Raw genomic sequence first — 18,017 nt, forward strand, 5'->3', positions numbered from 1 at the left:
TTGGAAGAGGACTGAAGAGTTCAACAAATGGTTACATGAGATTGGACTTTATGAGCTTCCAAAAATTATAGATAAACCATATGATCTCAACATCATGAAAAAACTTCTCTCGGCATATTAGGAAGACTTTGTCTACACAAGTTTTTCATACATGCCAAATATTTTGTGTGAGCTTTTAAGCTCCCCACTGATGGAGAGTGAGTGATATCAATCTTACACATGAAGGGGATTTCACCAAAATGCATCAAAGTTCTTGAGAATTACAACAACAAAAACTCTTTACAAAATAAGTAATATAATCAATTTAATACACTCTTTTCATGCCTTTTCGGACTTAAATTAACTAAACTTCAAGCTTGCATTCACATTACTTTTATTTCAGCTTTAGAAAAGTTTATGACAATAACTATTTAAACTAATAGACTAATCCCTACAATCTTGATTAATCCATTCATAATCATATTCAAAATCCTTTATCCCTAATACTTTATTTTTGGACTCAACTTGATTAAACCTTAAATTTTCATTCACACTACCTTCAATTTAGCATTAGAAAAATATATGGGAGAACATAGCAATAACTATTTGAACCAATAGATTAATTTTTATAGTCCTGATTAATCCACTTATAATTATAATACTTTATTTTTGGACTCAACTTTACTAAACCTCAACCTTATGTTCTCAATACCTTCAATTCAGCTTTAAAAAAGTTTATGAGAAAACATAGCAATAATGTAGTATATTTGGTTTTCACCCTTTACCTTATGGTGATTTACCATAGGATTACCATGGACACATGGATTAAACACTTTGTTTACACTCCACATGCCATATGTCACATATAATAATATGAAGCTAAAAAGTGAAGGAATATGAGCATGGAGCAACTCTTAAATGTACAACCCAAGGGGTGAAAGGATAGAAGTATAGATCAACTTTTAAGCGTACAACCTAAGTAGTGAAGGGACAAAAACACGAAGCAACTTAGAACATTTCTATAACATTCAACATCCCAATGCTAAAACTAACATATAGAATAGAGTTAAACAAAATCTGGTGTTATTTTAGCATACCGATGACGATATAAATACTCCACTAGCTAACATGGTATGGAGCTTAGACTTAAACTTAAACCAGATGCAAAACAAGGACAAACATGTAAATAGGAGTTACACTAAGTCTTAGGTTGGTTGGCCATGGCTAACCTACCAACTATCCCTACTATACATTTAGAACCCTCCCCATTTTGAGAAATGCATGCTTTGGGCTTTCACTTCAGTCCTAGGAATTAGTATTTAGGACAATCACAAAAACATACTAATTATGGAATGGTTTTAGATTGTGAATTTGAAGCCATTGGGACCAAATGGGACCAACACATGGGGTATGATAGGGAGGGTGTCTTGACGGACATAATAAGCTATCACTTAATAAATATTGAGGGACCAAGCTCAATATTGCAAAGGTTCTTGTCAAGCCATACAGGATAAAGCAAAAAAGAATTAACAAACTAGGCTAAATATGCTTGGATAAATAGATACTTTAGAATTCCTTCCTTATGCTTGTTTAGCCAAGTATAGATGTTAAATTAAGTTTACTAACATTTAAACAAGAGGGACCGATAAAGGGTCCAACAATACTGATGTCTTACTACTATAGTAGTAAAAGAAGAATATCTAAAAGGACTCATTGACATATAATTTTTGATACCCAAAGTCACATTTATGACACTGTCCCCCCTTTAGGGGAGATCGATGTCCTCATCGATGCATACTCTAATTTAGACCATTGACAAAGAAAGAACTCTAGAAAAAATTTATGGTGTTCACACTTTGTAAGAAATGTATGAACTTAAATGAATTAGGGGGTAATTTCTCTGTTTAACACAAATGTGTTACAATTTAAACACCTTTTGGCTATCATTAACAAAGAAATAACCAATAGAATTAGCCACCCTTACTACTTTAAGTGTCACCTAGTTTATAAAAGATTATATACCCCTACTTGTATATAATATAGAAAGAGAAGCTAGAGGCTCCAACCCTCTTGAGAACATAAACTAAACCTATTGGTAAGATTTAGATAAACTACTGTAAACAGGTAGTTAGAGTTGTTTAGACAATTATGCCCTTTTAACAGAATTAGGAACATTGAGAGAAAGATATATTATATGATCAATCAACAATAGTTATCCCATGACTAAAGATTTCATCATGCATATAAAGTGCTAAAGTCAGTTTACCTTTACTAACCTAAACTCAAAAATTAATAGATGGATAATATCAAAGTCATAGACAAAGATATTTTTCTAAATCAATTACTTTACATAGTATGCCCTATTACGATGGAAGCTCTAGCATTGGCATTCTCTTAGTTGTGATAGCTCCAACATGGGCAAGCACATAGGCAACAAGATTGAATGTATTGCTCCCTCATTTCTATCATTTTTTCTTGTTCCTTGATGTTTTTCTCATGTGGGTAGACTCCTGTTGCAATAGTAGACAAGAAAGTAGAGGATTTCCTAGCACTACCCTCACAGCTCGAGGCAGTGATTGCCAACAGTGACACTGTTCCCAAGTATGATGCACTTATACTTGAAAAGGATGACAAACATGACTTGCAAAAGGTAATTCCAGATATAACTAATCTTCTCTTGCAGCCTGTTACTCCAATCGAGCTAGAGGATTTGTCCCCCTCATAGTTCAAGGCAGTTATTGCTAGTAATCACACGGTAGCATCAAGTGTTCCTAAGTATGATCCACCACCATTATCTGTACTTGAGGATGACAACCACGATTCCCAAGAGGTAACTTGAGAGCTTAGATAGTTTGCCTGGAACTACACCAACCTTCTCTTATAGCTAGAGGTAATCATGGTTGGCACTATAGATTCAGTTTGGTATACTTCTCTCGGTGGTAAGATACTAGCAATTGACAATGATGACAACCTAAGATGTGAGGATATCTAGAGCTTCGTTTAGACTTGGACATTCCTATCAATGTAGCTACCGTCTAGAGCCGAAAAACTCCAATAAGGGAAATTCATAATCAAGCTCATCTAGATCTTCTTGTGTTGTCATCATACCTCCTTGGTGACAAAGGTTACCTATGTTGTTTATGGATCATAATGTCATTTTTGACAATTAGTAAATCTTAATGCAACCAAGTGTTTTTAGAACAAAGAGCTCTCAAGAGCAAGGTAGGTAGTGGAATATAGATTTGGCTTGCTTAAAAGTATGTTTTATATCTTTTAGCTTCATTTTAGTTTTCTCTATTATTTTTAATTTTTTTTCTTTTCATTTCTACAAGAAAGTCTCAAATCTTGGAACATAAGTTGAGAATGCAGTTTAACATTGCCCTAGATGTTGTCTACACTTACTACATTCTACATAATTTTTTAATTGATGCAATTGACATTAAAATCATGGAATAGAGGTGAGATCTAAAGCTAGATGTTGTGAATGTGACTATGGGTATCAAAAATTATTTGTTAACGAGTCCTTTTTGATATTCTTCTTTTATTGTTATGACAGCAAAAGGTTGATATTACTAAAGTGTTAATACAATATAGGTATTTGATGATATGGTCTTTACAATTATTCTAAGGAGAGAGCTTACAAAAGAAAAGTTTATAAACATATTAATTTCTGAAAGAGAAAAAGATAATGATATTTGTGCAATTCTCTTTGCTATGCCTAGGAAAAACTATAAGAACAAAACCCAATCTAAGAAATGAATGATAATATATTTTAGCATCTTTTAAACCCAACACCCCAATGTAAGCTTATGAGTTTGGACTTCCCAGGAGGTCACCCAACCTAGTACTATTCAAACCCAAAGACGCTTAACCTCAAATATCCCAAGACCCTTAACCGATTGGAAAAGGGGGTGCACTCATATTCATGAGCCCTTTCCCTTTATATTTGAACCCCATGGATTGTCTCTCAAGTCATTCTCTTTGGTTGCTTACACCCAAACACTCAACCACTTAATTGAGCATAACAAGTCTTCTTTATTTCATTTAACCTTTACTTAGTGAAGAACCATCCTTTGAAAGAGTATAACAACAATAGGTAACACAAATTGTTTACTCACTCAGAATGTTTTTATATATGATGTTATTAACTAAGTAAAATCCACTATAATTGATTTTAAAACAAACTTAGATTTTTTATGCCATACCAACTATTAGTTGTTTAAATGACATTGCATTCATACATCTTATTAAAGTTTTTATTATTCAAAATTTTATAAAATATTGTAGAAGGTTATAATGTGTTTCTTTTTTATTTCATTTTGGTGAACGATCACACTTACCATCATCAATATAGTGTACATCTTTTACCTTATAGTGATTTAATATAAAATAATCATGGAGTGGAATTTTAACCTATAGTAGAGTGAAACTTGGGCCTTAAGCCATTAAATAAAAGAACAGAACCAAACTCCCTAAGGAACGAAGGAATTGGAGCATGAAATAACTTCTAAGTGTATAGTTGAGGAGTAAAGAAACATAGATATTTAATATCACAATGCTAAAATTAGCATATAAAATGAAACCAAATAAAGTTTGGCACAATTTTAACATATTGGTGGCCTAATGCGAAGATATGAGTACTCCACCAGCTAGTGTGGCATACAGCTTGGGCTAAACTCAAGTTAAATGTAAAACAAGAATAAGTATATAAACATGGAACTAAACTATGCCTCAAGTTAGTCAGCTATACTTGACCTATTTACTATCCCTACCATATATTTAGAACCCCTTTGGGATAATCATGAAAACTTATTGATAGATTGTATAATCCACACTATTGTGTTAGGACAATCTCTACATTTTATAAATATGCCTCATTAGCAAATTTAGACATTTTCTATAAATAGCCATTAGGACCAAATAGGACCAACACATTGGGAATGATAATGAGGGTGTCTTAGTGGATATAGTAAAATATTATATAGTTAGTATTGAGGGACTAAGCTTAATATTGTAAAAGTTCCCAACATTAGCAAGTGTAAGTAACAATATGAGTTTCTCGTCACTATGTCAAGTATGTTAAATTAGGATTTGCATCCGTGCTAATTTGTTCCAAGCAAATAAACTAAACATGTCATTAAAGTTTAGATAAACTATTGTAAACAGACAATTAAAGTTGTTTACATACCCTTTTAAAATAGAATTAAGAATATCAAAGGATAGGTATACAAGAAAACTCTAGTCTTTTAATTACCTTAAGCTAATTTAAACACTAATCTTAAATATTCAGTCTTGAATTATGTCTTGAATTCAAATTTTACGAGCAAAGGTTTGAGGTTCAAATCTTATAATGGATAATGATGGAAAAATATACTTCAACAAATACACTTTGAGTGTATAAAATATTTCATTTCTTATTTATTCTTACTGACATATGCATCTATGAGTAAGTGTCATCATTAATAATAGAGTACAAAGAGTAGTATAAAATAAATGAAACAACATACTAAGTATTTAATTAATCAAAGAGCAATGCTAGTATTAATATTAACAATATTCAGTTGAACCCAAAGTTATTTCTATAGCTCATTTATTAAGTTATAAATAATTTAAACCAGGCATCTAATCAAATATTCTCTCTGACAAAAAAAATGATTTAGAAACTTTTTGTTGCACTATCAATCTCTCTATCAGGTTCTTTTAAATTTTACTAATGCAATTTATTAATACTATGGTATTTTTATTAAGCTTTTAATAGCATATACTATTTAGTATACACATTCAAGCCAAGTGTTACTTCAATACAAAATGTAGCAACTTATTTTTCCTCAAGAGGGCTAGCTTTAATATTGGTATGAAGCATTGAATATTCTATTAATTAGCAATAGTAGTGATATTAAGAACAAGTGTATTTCTGAAGGAAAAAATATTTAAACATTATATTAGTTTTATTATAGTAAAATAATAATATTATTAAGATATTTAGTAGCGTAATATAAGAGTTTATCCTATGTTTAACACTGGGCTTGATAAGATAAACTTGTTTTAGTATAAAACTGAATTATTAATGAGGTTTCTATAAAATTAATATTAATGACAATTCATATACACTACATTCTATTCATGTTTTTGTATTCATATTTTATCATATTTGTATACAGCAGTAAGGTAAGAGTTTGAATACTTAAGTCCAGTTAATGTGCATAATCTAACTTAAGAAAATCTTAACTAGTGTGATTATACACTTAGGGTAAAAACTGGATGTTTAGACAGAGCAGGAACTGATGCTAATATTGATATTTTTTTTTCCTCTCTTGAAGGGCGTATGTTACCATTTTATAATATAGATAACAAAGATGATAATTTTGAGAAATGCAAGCTTGACATATTTAATGTTCAGGGAGATTGTTTACCTAATGAAGATAAGATATGTAGAATGATTATACAACGGGATAATGCTGGTCGATATCAAGATTGGTATATTGAGTGGATACAAATTACAGGAGCAAGAGATAGCCCTCAAACATTTTATGTGAATGCTTGGCTTGATAATGATAACCAAAGTAAAGAAATTGATTTATGCAATGGATAATAATATTTTGGTATAATTAAAAAAGAGTAAAGATATACTGGAGGTAGAATAATTAAATAATCTTATAAAAATAGTTATTCATTTTAATCTGGTTTATGATATGATATAAAATGATATGACACAATAAAATGATCCTAATTATTTTATTTAGTCTTATAAATCTTCTTTGACATCAAAGCTCTAGTTGTCTTTATATAATGAATATGGAAAGTAATTTCTTTAGTATATATATTCTATGTAAGTAGATTCTAAGCTAAATACAAAATCCATTTACACAATCATGAATTATCCAACAACATTCAATAGTAAGTATACCAACAAAAAAATCTCAATTATAAACTTAACTGCTAAAGATTGTAGATAGCATGCTAGAAAAATTATAAAAGACAACTCAAAAAGTAAAAAAATATCATCAACTAACAAGCAAAAAACTCATGAATGTATCATTCAAAGAAAATTAAATCACATCCCAATCTATCAAAACCAATATTAATAATAATTCCAAAATGAATGCTACAAGGCTAACAAACATTTGTTCATGTTAGTTATTGCACTAATTAGTCAAAATAAATTATAATTAATAATAATAAAGAATTAGAGTTGCTCAAGCAAGTGTTAATAACACTTTATAGATATCTCAAACCCAAGAAACCAATATAAGTAAATCACAAAAAATGTGGTAATGCAAAAAGCCAAAAACTATTAAGATAACAATTCACCATCACAAAAGACTCTTATTAATAGAGATGCAAAATCATTATCAAAGAAGAATCTACATCCCAAAGAATGACAAATTATCCATCATTAACAATAATCAAGCAGAAACTTTAACAAAAATAATCAACTATCCTAGATGACAATCAATTATTACTATTAACTGTTAGATGTGAGAACTAATTGAAACACTTAAGCATTTAATATCATATCCATATACTTGCTAAGTATTGCAAAATACCAATAAATACCCAAGACTTCAAAATTACCAAGAATTTTATCTAATATGACCCTAAACTACATAAGATAAATAACTATATGGAAACTTTCAACCTTTTAGAAACTTTATTTGTTAGATCTCTTTTCCTTTCTTGAATATCTGGAGTAAGCTAAGACCACATAGTAAACTATTAAGTTTGGACTTCTTAAAGTATTATAAAATCTTTAATTGATTAGAAAATTTGAAAAAAGAAGTGTATTTTTGTTCATAGATCCTTTCCTTTTATATTTAAACTTATACAAATCATCTTTTGAATTATTCTCTTTGGTTGTTGAAACACACTTGTAAACCATAAAAACCTTCAATACAATAGTGCTGTCAAGAGTTCCAGCCCAGCTTGAGCTTAGTAGCTCAGGTGCCTCAGGTGCTTGAGCTTAAGTTTTGGGTTCTTAATCCGAATAAATTGTAAAAAGAATTCTAGCAAAAATTTCATTATGGAATTTTTAATTATCTTGAACATGAATTCCACTTTAAATTTTGATTAAATTTTTTATCAAATTTCTCTTAATAAAGGTCTATATGCCTGGGAGCAATAGCCCTTCAAAGCCAGAATCCCAAAAGCATGAACTTGCGGAAGAGAGGAACTTACTTAGCAGGAGACCAAAGCAAGCTTACAACTTCGTCTGATGCCTCCACCAAGAACATGTAGGACTATTAATATGAATTGCATAATAGGTGTTTGTAACACCCTTTCTCTCATCATTATTCTTTCAATGGGCTTGTTAGAATTATATTTTGATAGTATGACCAGCACTTGACTCCAAAGTTGCAGTCAGCAACCAATATACTGCTCTTGCCATCAGTGCATGTCAAGCCCCAATCAGGCTTCTTGGAGAGAGCAATGAAAAATGCTAAACAAAAAGCTTTATTTTATTTTAGAGAACGAGATTGTCTTGGTCAAGTTCTTTCATAACCGTCATACGGAGATCAAGGTGGTACAAGATTGTACCCGCGTTTTAAGAAGCGCTACAGCTCGTGGCATAGTGATATTTGGAAGCGTCCAATGTTTGATGAAATGCCACAGAAGAAAGAACCAAGGGGAGAAATTCTTGATTTTGGGTCACTTATGCTTTTAGGATCGCATGAGGACATAGCGGTTTGCAATAGCTCTTGGGCTTCTTCCAAGCAGCAGGCGAGGCTCACTAGGCGTAGACGAGGCAGAGAAATCGTGAGAGGATCTTGGAGCGCGGCAACCAAGATGAAGACAAGGTGTGCTAACATAGTCACCTTTTCCTGGCGTTTTGAGTTCAAACGATTAAGGTTAGAGCTAGACAGAAATGGGAAGCGTGGTGATGTGGGAGGCAGCGAGTCACAGGGGACAGCGAGCATACCAGGAGGACAGGTTGTTGGCGATCCCAGGAAAGGTGGGACTGTTTGCGGTCTTTGATGGCCACCGCAGATGACAAGCAAGCGATTTTGCAGCGACCTGGTTCTACGAAAGATTCAACTATCACTTGAACCAAAGCAACGACAACACCCAATTGCAATTGCAGCTGATGGCCGCTCTGTCCTCTGCAGTCTCAGAACTGGAGGCTGCCTTCATTAAGGAATCGGAAAAGCATGGAATTGTCGCCGGTACCACAGCTTGTGTTGCAGCCGTCACCGGCCACACCCTTGTGGTGTTGAACCTTGGAGACTCGAGGGCTATCCTTTGTGGTATGGAGCCTGCGGATTGTGTAAGGCTGACGCGTGACCATCATCCGTACTGGGAGGACGAGAGGAAACGGATCCAGGAAGCTGGTGGAAGCATTCACAGCAACGGGAAGCTGTTTGGTGAGTTTGAGGTGTCGAGGGCTATAGGTGATCGTGATCTCAAGGCGTTTGGAATGAGCGCAGTGCCGGAATTCACAGTATATGACCTGAGGCAACACAGGCCAAGACCTCTTTACCTTTTGGTTGGATCTGATGGGATTTTCGAAAAGCTGAGATTTCAAGGTGTCTGTGAAGTAGTTGGCAATGCAATTAGGAATGGAACATGCGAGGGGATTCCTTCGAAAGTGATAGACACAGCACTTAAGGCTGGGACAAAGGATAATCTCACTCTTGTAGCTGTCAAATTAATATGAAATTTCTAACGATCATCGATTGCATCTGACCAAATTTCTGTTTCTGGTGGCAATGAATATGCTCTGCATCTCTCACCTCTGCATCCGCGACACCATTCCCCGCGCAGCAAGTGGCGCCACTTCCAGACACTCGAGATTGTTGCCTGGTGGACTTCCGGCAGTGCTACAGCTCCGCCCCGGTGGGAGTTTCCTTCGCCCAGTGGCCAGCGACCGGACGTTTTTGGTGGTGTACAGCCGCGAGAGGGATCGATCAACGCGAGAGTTCTGCATTGCTAGCTCGGCTAGGGGCGAGTGGTTCAGGGGCGACGATTGCCCAGAAAGAATGCCGGCGCTGGATCACGGTGAGGTGGTGGCGTTTTGCCATGAGGATCGCGATATACAACCTGTGGGATGGTTCCTGGCGAGTTTTTCGTGTTCCACGAGTTGCTGGGATGTTCTATCGGGTGCTACCTTCGGCTGGATCGGGACCAGTGTTTGGTGGTGAGCGAATTCGATGCTGATGAGTTTCACGATAGCAGAGGGAGGGAGAGGAGTGGGAGATTGTGTTTTATGGTGAGGACATTGTGAATAGCAGCTTGCTTGGTTCTCCTGTTAAGTATGCTTTTCCTCTTTTCAAGTAAAACCTTACCAGGAGCGAGACACTGGGCCTCGGACCACGCATACTCAATTCTTCGTTTTGTGGTTGTTTTAGATGCAAACGTGGAGGATAAGAGACCCAAGGTGTAATCCGAAACTCGTGAAGATCCAACAAGCAGCCTCAAGAGAAAAAAAGAGAAGATCCAACAAGAGCGCTCTTGGCACCTTTGACAAACTTTGTACTTCAGTGTCCTTCACAAAGATAAGGTTTCTTTTTCCTGCTGCTGGATCATCTTGTCAAGGCACGCCAACTATGCAAAGTTTTGAGCAACCTTTGTGTGATGCTCCAGCTCCAGTAAGTTAAACCTCAGCTTTACCCGCAAGTGGAACAGTCCCATTGACAGTCCTGTGCCTGGGATCGGTTAATCTCGCGCAAACGCTAATGAATCCCGCCTCGCGCATTGCCTCTTCCAGATCCAAGCCATAGTAGTCATCCAACCAAGGCTCGGTCGACTTTTGAAGTGTAAATAACACCGGTGGCAGGCTTTGCAGAATTTTAGACTTCGGCTGCAACAACAACGAGATTCAAGTTACTGTGGACTGATAAAAGAAAGAGAAAAGAACATACTGAATTGTCTGTGATTGCAATTGTGCCTCCCGGTTTGAGAACCCTATATGCCTCTTTTAGAAGTCCCTTAGTCGCATGGACCGGACACTCGTGGATCTAAGCACAATGTCTTTCGTCAGCTGGTTCTATGAAAGAAAAGCAAGTTTCACGTACCACATACGCAATGGACACTATGTCGAAGGTGCATGAAGGAAATCCTGTGTGTTCGCCATTTGCGTGATGCCAGCGGATGGGATTCCTTTGGAGCTTGCCATCAGCAATCCGCTGCTTCTCTTTGTGCTGGGCAACGGCAAGGAAATAGGGGGATAAATCTAGCCCCTGGAAGCCATCGTTAGCAAGAGAACGAAAACTATCTACTAGAAAGGAACACACAGTGATTTGAGCAGAAGGAAAAGCTTCAGCAAGGTAGATTGTGCTCAAACCAACCGAACATCCCACGTCTAAAACTTGAGAGACTGGGAGGACCGAGTTCTGGCTATGGTAGCTCTCAAGTGCTCTTATCCAGTTTCCCCTGAGCACTTCTAGCGCTTCTTCCGTGGTTTCTGCGGCTGGAAGCGCCCGCCTGACCATCGACATTGTGGCTACCTCAGCTTCGGAAGCTGCCTGATACATGATCCTGGTTTTGTAGCTATCAGTCACGAAAGAAATAAAAAAAAAGTTCGTGCGTGAATCTCACCTCCCAGCAAAGGTTGCCTTTGGTATAAGCATGGAACTTCTGGAGATAATCTAGAAACGAACAAAACCATAAACACTTGAAAGTTTCTCTAGCTGGAAAGAAGAACTTACACTCGGGATACACGATCGACTTGTTCTCAACCAGCTCCTTCTCTGCTTTTATTTCTTCCGAGCCAAGGATTTGAGAGGACAAACTCCTCCATGGAATTCCCTTCTTCTCTGCAGTCCTGGATGCTACAAGAAAAAAGAATGAATCTCAATACAAATCTTACAAAGCTTTACCGAAGGAAAACCTGGCGGCCCGCGAATTGCATCGCAGCAAAGAGCGGCCCAATGGAAATGAGCCCACTTACAAGCCTGGATAAGGGCTCGTCGCCACTGTACCTCGGCTGCTTCAATGCGCCCTCCTCATACGGGCCACGCCTCCAATCGTTGGCCACTGCTCGTGAAATGTGGCTCAATCTGCTACTCCCTCTCTGCTGGAAATGAAAATCGCCTCTCCCAATCGACGCAACGCCGCAGACACACGCGGACCTCATGGTTAAAGCCCAAGAACCCTAAAATACCAGAGCTGAATTTGCATGGAGATCATCGTGTGAAGTTACACTTCGCTGGCTAGAGAATGTTCTTAGATTATTGTTGAAATCGGCCACGATGCTCGTCTCAGCTGCTCGTCCCAGAAGGCAATGGAGGCCTTCACTGGATCCGCGGGAGAACCGAACATCCTAATTCACATCAACAATCTGCTGGATTTTTATAGTTACTTGGAATGTTGTTTCAAGATAGAAATGGGTTTCTAAACGCTACCAACAAAATTCACAAGAATTGCTTCATTTTATATCTGAAAATGTAAACAATTCTTGAAACTTCTGGACGTTTAAGACTTCTAGATATTTAAAAAGAGGTGAAAGAGGAGTTGTGGGGAAAAGAGGATTTAGATGCTACAATAGGAAGAGAGTTACAATGATAGGACTGATCAAACATAGAATTTCTCAAGAAGAACCACTAGAGGAGAAGAGTAAATATACCTATCAATGGTTGAATTGTTGGGTTGAACTCCAAAGATCATCTCTTTGCAAGCCTTAGTCATCCATGAAGTTTTCTAGAATTTGGGTAAAACAATTTCAAGGTCTTATCTTTCCTATAGCACTGCAAAGAGATTTAAAACAATTTGTAGTTTGAACTAATTTAAACCCATTGAATACTCCTTTCTGGGGGTCTTCTTGAGAACTATGCGTGACCAGTTCTGTTGTTGTAACTATCTTCCCATTCTAGCATCCTCTTTTCCCCATCCATCTGGAAGCCTCTTTTAAATATCCAGAAGCCTTATAAATTTTCAGATCTGAAAGTCTAGAAAAAAAAAAATTTCAACTACACTTTCAAGCTTCCTGGGAACTGTATTAGTCCCACGATGTCAGATCTACAGCGATGTTATATAACTCCATCAATTACTTGCAACTATGATGTTTCTCTTCTCAGCCTTCTTGAGGGCACACGGCTGCTGCTAGTGCTTCTCAACCACGGCTTGTTTCCCTCGCTCAAAAAGAGCTGCTATCTTTCATGCCCAATCCTGAAGAGAGATTAAAAGCTTAAGAACTGAAAAGATAGAGAACAATAGAAAACTCACCTGGATGTTCCCTTGGATTTGCAACTTTTCCTTGATTGAACTTCCCTCGCCTCTCTGGCTGATTCCTCTTTACTGTAGCTCCTCTTTTTCCGCTGCTCCTGATGCACGAAAGACAAGAATAAACATCGCCTCGTTATATGTAGGTTCTTTTCTTCATCACTTCCATTTGTTTTAGTCCCTTTGTTAAATGTGGACCCAAGGTGTTAAGAGAAAAAGATCAAGGCGGACAAATTTTGTAATTAAGCATCTTTTAATCAAGTGGAACAGTCCCTGGGATCAGTTTGGAGATAAATGCATCATTTATTGCAATATGATAATATCCACTCTTTAGATCAATCTTGATAAACACTCGTGATTCTATTGATCATGAGGTGTTTTGTTGCATGCGGAGAAAATCAAATGAATCTTGCCTTGTGCATTACTTCTTCCAGATCCAAGCCACCAAAAACTTGTACAAATTAAATGATGTATAAAAAACAGTCTTAAGAATATTTTCTTTAGCCAACAACTTTTGAAGTGTAAATAACACAAGTGGCTGTGGAATGATAAAAGAAACAAAAAAGAACATACTGAATTGTTTGTGATTGCAATTGTGCCTCCCAGTTTGAAAATCCTATGTGCCTCTTCTAGAAGCTCTTTATTCACATGAACCGGACACTCATGGATCTAAGCACATCTTTCGTCATCTGGTTCTATGAAAGAAAAGCAAGTTTCACTTACCACATACGCAATACTATGTCAAAGGTGAAATCCTGTATGTTCGCCATTCGCATGCGGGCCGTTCCTTTGGAGCTTGCCATCAGCAATCTGCGCTTCTCTTTGTGCTGGGCAACGGCGAGGAAAGGGGAATACTGGAAGCCATCGTATTTACTAGAAAGGAACACTTAACATCCCATGTCCAAAACTTGAGAGACTGGGAGGACCGAGTTCTGGCTATAGCAGCTCTCAACCCCCTGGTGTCTCGAAGCATGTATTACACCCAAGGTTTGGGATTTAGAGGGTCCTATGAACAAATCTTGTTATACTACCATCGACATTGTGGCTACTTGAGCTGCCTGACACCACAGACATGATCCTGGTTTTGTAGCTATCAGTCACAAAAGAAATGAAAGAAAGTTCGTGCGTGAATCTCACCTCCCAGCAAAGGTTGCCGTTGGTATAAGCGTGAAACTTCTGTAGATAATCTAGAAACGAACACAACCATAAGCACTTGAAAGTTTCTCTAGCTGGAAAGAACTTACGCTCGGGATACACGATCGACTTGTTCTCAACCAGCTCCTTCTCTGCTCTAATTTCTTCCGAATCAAGGATTTACTCCTCCATGGAATTCCCTTCTTCTCTGCAGTCCTGGATGCTACAAGAAAAAAGAATGAATCTCAATACAAATCTTTCAAATCTTTACCGAAGGAAAACCTCGCGCCCCGCGAATTGCATCGCAGTAAAGAGTGGCCCAATGGAAATGAGCCCAGTTACAAGCCTGGATAAGAGCTCGTACCTCGGCTGCTTCAATGCGTCCTCCTCATACGGGCCGCGCCTCCAATCGTTGGCCACTGCTCGTGAAATGTGGCTCAATCTGCTACTCCCTCTCTTCTGGAAATGAAAATCGCCTCTCCCAATCGAGGCAACGCCGCAAGATCATCGTATTTCTCTGGCCGAGTACATGGAGAATGTTCTTACCGTGACGCCACGATGCTCATCTCAGCTGCTCGCACACCAGGAGTCCCAGACGTGCCGCGAGAAGCCATGGGATCCCCGCGCTAACCGAACAGCCTGTGAAGAATCACAATTAAGCTTTCATGAAAAGCTTGGATGAATCTTGTTTCTTATGCAATCAAGAATTGGGGAATAGGATGGAATGTTGTTTCAAGGTAGAAATGGGTTTTTAAACGCCTATGCTGAACTCGACATGTGCAGAAGTTGCAAGAATCGCTTCATTTTCAGATCTGAAAATGTAACGATTCTTGAACTTCTTCACGTTAAGACTTCTGGATATTTAAAAAGGAGTTCAAGTTGGGAGCGGTTGCACAGGGGGGAAAGAGCCCACCAATGGAGTTCTGACTAAGATGGAGCTGCTATGCAGAGGGAAAAAAAAAACATCAAGAGGATTTACGATGGGAAGAGAGCAATTAGAATGGTGTTACAGAGCAGCATCAAACGCCACCACTTGAGTCTGTTTCCTCGCAATGGAATCAGAGAGGCCAAGAAGCTCCACAAGTGATTTTAAAGTGTGAATTTGCTAGACTAGACCATCTACAACGACAGGACTGATCAAGCATGGAGTTTCTCAAGTAGCATGCATATGGGTTGAATTACAAAATATTCCAAGGATTTAACAACAAAATGTGTTTCATGGGTTGAATTATAAAATATTCCACAGTTTGAATTACAACATTGAACCTTGGGAACATTTTGTAGTTTGAACTTCGGAACATTTTATAGTTTGGACCTTCAAACATTTTCCAAAGGAACAGCCCATATGCATTGCCTATCTTTGCAAGCCTTAGCCTCTAGAATTTATGTGAAAACAATTTCAACGTCTCAATCTTTCCCATGCATAGTGACACCAATCTCCAAATCTCCCAAAGCGCAAAATTTTAACCTCCTTCATAGTGGACACAATTGCTCTTCCATGTTCTATTGTCCAGGGACAAAATCCTTCCCAAGCAAGTTAATCAACACACAAACACTAGAAAAGATGCAAAGTACTTTCAAGCTTGAAAGTATAGGTGAAAAATTGCATTTTTCTTCAGATCTGATATATGTTACGGGACAGGGAATGGGTGCTGTGCTCTGTCCCTGGAAAAGAGAACATACTTATAGCACCCAAGAAAGAGTTAACAACAGCCAGGGAAACTACTTATATACTTCGACAATTTCAAGCTTCCAGGGAGAATATATTAATCCCATGATGTAAGATCTACAGAGATGTTATATAGCTTCATCAGTTACTTGAAACTATGATACTTCTCAGCCTTCTCGATGGCACCCGGCTGTTGCTTGTGCTTCTCGACTCTGGCTGCTCGACTAAAGGCCACGGCTCGTTTCCCTCGCTCAAAAAGAGCTGCCATCTTTCATGCTCAATCCTGAAGAAAGATTAAACAGCTTAAGAACCGGAAAGCTAGAGAATTTAGGAGAAAACTCACCCGGATGCTCCCTCGGATCTGCGATTTTTCCTGGCTTCAGCTTCCCTCTCTTGCCTCTCTCGCTGATTCCTCTTTACCTCGTCTTGCTGCTTTCGCAGCTCCTCTTTTTTCCGCTGCTCCTGGGAGACATGGACCTTAGTACACACGAAAGACAAGAATAAACACCGCCTTGCCTGTTCCTCTAGCAGCTTTCTCGTTGCCTCCCGAATCTGTCGGTTCTTTTCCTCAACAAGCTTCAAAGCGGCCTCTTCTTCCCGCTTCCGTCGCTCCTATGCACACACGAAAAACAAAAGAAACTTCAAGGACGTGGAGAAAGAAAAAGAAAAGAAGACGACGAACCTCTTCTAATCGCCGCTGTTCTTCCAAGATCCGAAGCTGCTGCAATCGCTCCTCCTCTTCCTCCTTTCGCCGCCGCTCCTCCTCTTCCCTAACACCACACCAGTTTCCTCGCGTCAAGCCGCACACACCATTTGCAAAACCTGAACATCCAGTCAGCTTAGCAAACGCTAACTACGGCAATCCGGCTATGGTCTGTCTCACCTTTGAGCTTGCTCAGCAGCTCTGGCTAACCTTTCCGCTTCCTCGGCCGCCGCCGTTCGCATCTCCTCCGCCAGCCGCTCTTCTTCTGCGAGCCTAGCCTCCTCAGCAAGTCTAGCCTCTTCCGCTCTCCTAGCCTCCTCTGCCTTTCGTGCTTCCTCGGCTTTTCTCTGTTGCTCCGCCACCTTCTGTGCTTGAGCTAGCCGAGCGTCGTTCGCAAGCTTCAGTGCGTGTTCTTTATCAAAACGCCGCTTTCGTATGTTCATAGGACTGAAGAACAAGCTATTGTCCCACTCCAACAGATAATTGGCTTTGAAACTTGAACCGTCCTGCGTATACCACCGTGAGTACCAACGACAAGAGGTTACTAAGAAGTCTCACCTTTTGCATTGAGCGGCCACACAGTGCCTCCACTGCGTTGTAAAATCCAGAATACCTTTCATATTGGATCCATACGTTGCACTGTAGCGATGAAGTTTTCCCAGTGTCACTCTCGTTCACAATCTCCAAGTTTCTGCAAAGAAGAAGATTAGAACCGGTTGTAGAACAATAGACTACGACCAACCTGAGTTTCCCAAACTTGGAGAAGACCGTGTGAGTTACTAGCACAGATGCTTGAGTAGAAACGCGTGGCTCAGCAAACCACCGAGAAGGCAGTCCCTTCAAAACCAAAGTATCTGGAAACTTGGAGCTATGATCTGAAAGAAAACCGAAAAGAATAGATCAAGAATCCTCCAAACAACTGAGAGAACTTACCAGAAACATCACTGCCAAAGACCGTCTCCCACGAAGATCGCAATGCCGCAAAGCTATCCTTCTCGTCGAACTGGACACCACAACGCAGCTTGGCTCCACCGATGATAAACTCGACACCATCAAGAGCTCCAATACAGCTCTTCCTCGCAAGCTCCACTTGAGAATCCCACACAAAGAGCTCCCAAGTCACTGCCTCCTCCTCCACTCTACACTTGACAAGATCCTTCTCTCCAAGCTCCACTTTCAAGCTCTTCCTCACGACACTCCTCACCCATTCCTTGAGCAGCCACTCATCGATGTGCTTCACAGCGGATCTACCAAGCCGCCGAAAGACGAGGAACAATCTCACCCGCGGTAGCAGCGCCAAGCCGTGCTCCAAGCGCTCCGCCATAGCTCTCTCCTCGCTCGATCAATCCCTAGCCAAGTAGGGCAAAATAAAACCCC

At 38.8% G+C, this 18,017-nt stretch overlaps 2 protein-coding genes across 3 annotated transcripts; both read right to left on the reverse strand.

The window, feature by feature from the left end:
* Positions 1-10,354: 10,354 nt before the first annotated feature.
* On the reverse strand, positions 10,355-12,056 carry LOC9651857. The gene is made up of 7 exons (XM_002987806.2): positions 11,793-12,056; positions 11,622-11,737; positions 11,512-11,561; positions 11,208-11,438; positions 10,989-11,153; positions 10,836-10,931; positions 10,355-10,774 (listed from the first exon to the last, which is right to left on the reverse strand). The coding sequence occupies exons 1-7, from the start codon at positions 12,047-12,049 to the stop codon at positions 10,568-10,570; spliced, it is 1,122 nt and encodes a 373-aa protein (XP_002987852.1). The 5' UTR covers positions 12,050-12,056; the 3' UTR covers positions 10,355-10,567.
* Positions 12,057-16,005: 3,949 nt separating this feature from the next.
* Positions 16,006-17,988, reverse strand: LOC9651922 (A-kinase anchor protein 17A). 2 transcript variants are annotated; one of them, XM_024661728.1, is made up of 8 exons: positions 17,574-17,988; positions 17,383-17,515; positions 17,199-17,331; positions 16,821-17,146; positions 16,620-16,707; positions 16,454-16,549; positions 16,281-16,393; positions 16,006-16,220 (listed from the first exon to the last, which is right to left on the reverse strand). In XM_024661728.1, exons 1-8 carry the CDS (start codon positions 17,962-17,964, stop codon positions 16,079-16,081), a joined length of 1,422 nt encoding a protein of 473 aa, XP_024517496.1. In that variant the 5' UTR covers positions 17,965-17,988; the 3' UTR covers positions 16,006-16,078. The 2 variants fall into 2 exon arrangements, with proteins under 2 accessions (XP_024517496.1, XP_024517495.1); XM_024661727.1 differs by having other exon boundaries at positions 16,281-16,399.
* Between the last annotated feature and the right edge of the window lie 29 nt (positions 17,989-18,017).

The sequence above is a fragment of the Selaginella moellendorffii genome, unplaced genomic scaffold (genome assembly GCF_000143415.4).
Source record: "Selaginella moellendorffii unplaced genomic scaffold, v1.0 SELMOscaffold_84, whole genome shotgun sequence".
Classification (NCBI taxonomy): domain Eukaryota; kingdom Viridiplantae; phylum Streptophyta; class Lycopodiopsida; order Selaginellales; family Selaginellaceae; genus Selaginella; species Selaginella moellendorffii.

Excerpts from the sequence above, each read along its gene's own strand:
- LOC9651857 (XM_002987806.2), bottom strand. The coding sequence starts at position 12,049 with ATGAGGTCCGCGTGTGTCTGCGGCGTTGCGTCGATTGGGAGAGGCGAT. Across the intron at positions 11,154-11,207 it reads TTCCTTCTGCTCAAATCACT|GGGCTAGATTTATCCCCCTA; the intron begins GTGTGTTCCTTT and ends GATGGCTTCCAG. Across the intron at positions 10,775-10,835 it reads TTGCAATCACAGACAATTCA|CCGAAGTCTAAAATTCTGCA; the intron begins GTATGTTCTTTT and ends TTGTTGTTGCAG.
- LOC9651922 (XM_024661727.1), bottom strand. The coding sequence starts at position 17,964 with ATGGCGGAGCGCTTGGAGCACGGCTTGGCGCTGCTACCGCGGGTGAGA. Across the intron at positions 17,332-17,382 it reads TCCAAGTTTGGGAAACTCAG|AAACTTGGAGATTGTGAACG; the intron begins GTTGGTCGTAGT and ends TCTTCTTTGCAG. Across the intron at positions 17,147-17,198 it reads GTGGCCGCTCAATGCAAAAG|GACGGTTCAAGTTTCAAAGC; the intron begins GTGAGACTTCTT and ends TGGTATACGCAG.